This window comes from Rutidosis leptorrhynchoides, chromosome 1, assembly GCF_046630445.1.
Source record: "Rutidosis leptorrhynchoides isolate AG116_Rl617_1_P2 chromosome 1, CSIRO_AGI_Rlap_v1, whole genome shotgun sequence".
In the NCBI taxonomy this organism is placed as follows: Eukaryota; Viridiplantae; Streptophyta; class Magnoliopsida; order Asterales; family Asteraceae; genus Rutidosis; species Rutidosis leptorrhynchoides.
Window position 1 is genome coordinate 216974955 of NC_092333.1, and position 4658 is coordinate 216979612.

General features: G+C 30.1%; 1 protein-coding gene across 2 annotated transcripts; it reads left to right on the top strand.

The window, feature by feature from the left end:
* The first annotated feature begins 2696 nt into the window (after positions 1-2696).
* LOC139868255 (mitochondrial import inner membrane translocase subunit PAM16 like 2-like) lies at positions 2697-4658 on the top strand. 2 transcript variants are annotated; one of them, XM_071856585.1, is made up of 4 exons: positions 2697-2799; positions 3549-3636; positions 3876-4000; positions 4300-4658. In XM_071856585.1, exons 1-4 carry the CDS (start codon positions 2797-2799, stop codon positions 4426-4428), a joined length of 345 nt encoding a protein of 114 aa, XP_071712686.1. In that variant the 5' UTR covers positions 2697-2796; the 3' UTR covers positions 4429-4658. The 2 variants fall into 2 exon arrangements, with proteins under 2 accessions (XP_071712686.1, XP_071712690.1); XM_071856589.1 differs by lacking the exon at positions 2697-2799 and adding an exon at positions 2999-3306.

The window sequence follows — 4658 nt, forward strand, 5'->3', positions numbered from 1 at the left end:
ATATTTGATGTTACACCCGTGAGTGAAACTGTCGACTTCATCAACCCTACGAATAATCAATCAATTATTATTACTGTGTAAATTACTCAGATTTCACAATATAACTTCGTCTGTTAGTCGATTATTGATATTGGAAATTCTTAAGAACCAAAAACGGATTTTATTTTATTTTCTTCTTTGCCTCTGTACGTTCATCTTTTTGTCCAAAACTCGAATTCGAAACAAACTTCAAAATCTAATAACGCGGATGTGTTAGAAATCTTATATTTGATCTATCTGTAAGATTTCAGCTTTCAATTCCTTCAAACGAAATCGAATTTACAAGTCAAAGTTTTATGTTCAAAAGTCAACCGAATTGTTCTTCCCAAAATTCGTAAGTGTTTTGATGTTTCCAGTTCAATTAACGATTCCAATAGCTTCAAGGAAAGATTTCAAACCTATTTCATGTTGTAACTTTTGTCTAAAACAATCCCAAATTCGAAATTCAATATTGAGTTTTTTTTTTTTTTTTTTTTTTTACGATGCAGCAGCTGCAGCAACCTTTCTTTATTTATATATATATTTTTTTTGATTGCTGGTTAATACAAGTACGAATTATGCACGAATCTATTTAAGAGTCTAAACCTTTGGTTGTTTTAAACAAATTAGTTTTTATATTTTTGAATCGATTAAAACTGTGAGTGATGAAGAGGATGAACTCGTTTAAGGGATGAAAGAATTTATAAATGGAATTATATCATAAAAATGGTCACGGATGGATGGTTAAGGGATGTTTGGTAGGAACGGGAGGTCTCGGGTTCGAACCCGGCTTGATGCAATTCTTTTTGTAAAAGCTTATAAGGTAGTTCTTTTTATTATTATTATTATTATTATTATTATTATTATTATTATTATTATTATTATTATTATTATTATTATTATTATTATTATTATTATTATTATTATTATTATTATTATTGTTATTATGATTATTATTATTATTAATAATAATTGTTGTTGATTAGGTTAATATAAATAATAGGATTAATATTATTATTATTTTTGTTTTTACTAATTAATATCACTAAGTACTATTAGTATTATTATTATTATTATTATTATTATTATTATTATTATTATTATTATTATTATTATTATTGGTACAAGTATTATTATTAATTATTGTTATTATTACAAGTATTATAATTATTAATACCATTATTATTACTAACATACGTATTATTATAATTATAGTTACAAATAAAATTTTTAGCATTATTAATGCTATTACTAATATTAATGTTATCAATCAGATATAAATTTTATCATTTTACTACTAGTATAAGTAATATTATCATTGTTAGGATTATTATGATTATTACTATTATTAATGCTATTACTAATATTAATGTTATCAATCAGATATAAATTTTATCATTTTACTACTAGTATAAGTTATAGAGTATGTTTGGCGTAGAGCTTTTAGCTTTTAATTTTTATGAAAAAACTCATATTTAAAAAAAAGAAAAGAAAAAACTTTATTTGGTTAAATGAACTTAAAGCTCTTAGATAGAGGGAAAAAAAAAACTAAAAGCTATTAGAAGTAACTTTTAACTTTTAGGTTCTAGCCTTTTGTCATTTTACATTTTATTTAATAGATGCAGCTACTCCAACAAACACTGAAATATATCTAAAAAGTGAACAGATACCAGCTAAAAGTTACAAGTTGCAAGCTAAAAGCTACCAGCTAGTTTTTCCAAACATACTCATACCTAGAGTTCCTATAAATTTTTAAAATTCAAAATCATATTGCGATTTGCATTTTAGGTACAAATGGGCGACTTGCGTTTTGTGCTATCTATTTAGATTGAGGGGTTTGTGTAATTTTACTCAATACATGTGGTAAATTTAAGGATTTACAAATTATAACTTTATATAACAACTTATCAATGAAAAAGTCAAAACTGAATATCAATGAGACAATATTTTATATAAAAAAATTGCAAGAAATTCAAAGCTTATAAGAAACTAACCACGGGGGTGGTAGTTGACTGTTAGAACGTGGCCTCTCAAATAGTATCAAAGCTTCGGGAGGTCTCAAGTTTTAATTCGCTAAGCAACATAAACTCCCTCATGGCCACGAGGTTCAACCGCAACGACTTTGGGTTGTTCGCTAAGCTAGTAGTCGTCTTGAGATTAGTCGGATTGCAAAGCGAATCGAAACTCATAGAATCAAAAACTAAAATAAAAAATAAAATAATTAAGAAACTTATCACAACTTATTTAAGGTTCTCACACGCCTACGTGCAAAATGCAAAACACATTTTTTTGTGTTTTGTCAATGCCCTAGATTTCTCAGTCATGTCCGAGAAATTAGGTCATCTGTTCTTTACAAAATTATCCTAATATACTAAATCAAAAAATGCCTAAGGGCTGAATAGAGTAGTACATTCAGAAAGTTCATTAATCCGTTGCATACTTACACTTCCCCTGTTTCTTCTCTCTCTAAGACACTGACCATCTTCTCAGTTCCCCTATTTTTTCAGCAATGTCAGTTTACAATATTAGTCCAGTCAGCGTCCAGTCATCAGCAAGACACTGAATAAACACTGAGAAACAAAATAAAACAAAAGTTTAAGGACCGAAATAGACAACAAATCTATTCCTATTCCTATATAAGCTATTGGATTTAGACTTCCGCCATTTTTCCCAACTTCCATCGTTCCCATATTTCATTACACGCAAATAAAACCCTAATTTCATTTCAAACGAAATTCCTCATCAAATTTCACACATCGTTGCCCTAAAATTATCCCCATGGTATGTTCTATTATTTATTATCTATATAAATTTAGTTACCTTGATTCATGATATAAATAAAATTGATTCGTAGCTGGTCATATAAGATATTTAGCTGAAATAATTTACGTATCTAAATGATTTATTATATGCTGTTATATGTAATTGACGATTCAAATCTGGCTTAATTAATACCTAGGTATTTGTGTAATTTGGACCAATTTGTCCAACTTTACAAATGTTGTCATTTCAGGTAGTATAAGGTTTCTTCTAATCAGTGTAAGGTGTACAATTTTTTTTACATGAACTTTTTAACGTTTGAAGCATTATTGAGACGTAAAACAAGTTTTTGGAACGGTTACCGACCGTATTTATTTATTGATTATTTTTATCAACCAGGCGTATGGCAGATAGCTTTGATTTGAAATTCATATCTTGAACTAATTAAATTGGTACTTGTTTAATGTTGCAAAACTCGGTATTACTCGGCGAATACTCTGCTCAACCAAGGTGCCGACCGATAACTCTGCGAGTATCGATTATTGCTAACTTGAACTTGTTAGAGGTCCAGCTTTTAGTTTCCCAGATTGTTAACTGAACATAGGTGTCTTAGAATTTGAAAGTATTGTAGATCGTATAGGAAATGCATATATCTGGTCTGCATTGATTACGTAGGCTTAATATGTTAATTTTTTGCATATATTACTGTATAGGAAGTTAGGGATACTGACATGCCATCAGAGTAAATTGATTGGTGATTGTTTTTGCAGGCTGCTAAAATTCTTGCAAATTTGATTGTAATGGGCTCTGGAATACTAATTAGGGGAATGGTTCAAGCATATCGCCAGGCCCTTCAGAGTAAATTTCTGATTTAATATTTTGCAACTTCCTCGTTCAATCAGAAATTCATACAAAGAAAGATATAAAAACGATAATGATATAACAGCCTAGCAACATTGACATTGCATCAGGAGCTATTGCTTTCTAGATTATGTAATCTGTAGCTTCGAAGATAACATCACCAAGTTATGTGTGCTTTTGCGTTTCAGTGATTTTATGTATGTTTTTTTATTTAATTGTTGCTGACAAATCTGCAGATGCCTCGAAAACTGGTGTAGCTAAAGAAACGTTACAGAATGCTGTGCGCAAAACAATGACTGAACAAGAGGCCAGACAAATTCTTGGTGTGAATGAGCAATCATCCTGGGAGGAAATCGCAAAGGTTGGTACTTATTCTTGATTTGTAAAGGTGGCTTATTGGGTGTATAAGTGGATTTGTAACGGGTTTAACGGATATCTTATTGTGTTGGTTGAAATGGGTTGGTCAGTTTGGCTGGACCCGCAAGCTGCAACATGTTTTTCATTTGCTTTTGTTTTTCCTTGAACTGAATGCTAAATAAATAGATTCTAAAAAAGCTAGAGTCAACCTGTTTTAATCATTAAAGCGGTTTGGGAACTTTTATGTGTTTGAATACACTTTGTATAAATAACCAATTGACATATTCCTTGAATCTTGTTTAGAAATATAATACTTTATTTGAGCGGAATGCGACAAGCGGGAGTTTTTATCTGCAGTCAAAAGTTCATAGAGCCAAGGAATGTCTGGAGACAATTCATCAGAAAGATCAACCAGGCGGTCCAGTGGGTTGACTTTGACTTTTTGATGTAAAGACTGTTAAAAAACATTTGTATATTTGTAGTCCACTAGATTAGGAGGGAGTTCAAATTGTGTTGTTGAATCCAACTCATATGTAGGCCATTATTGGACATCTTATTGTGTGGTGTGACTACAGTTAAAGGACTACTGTTATATGAGTAGGAATAAGCTCACACAGTTTAATGTTAAGGTTATTCAGAGATAGTTACATCGAACGTTATAC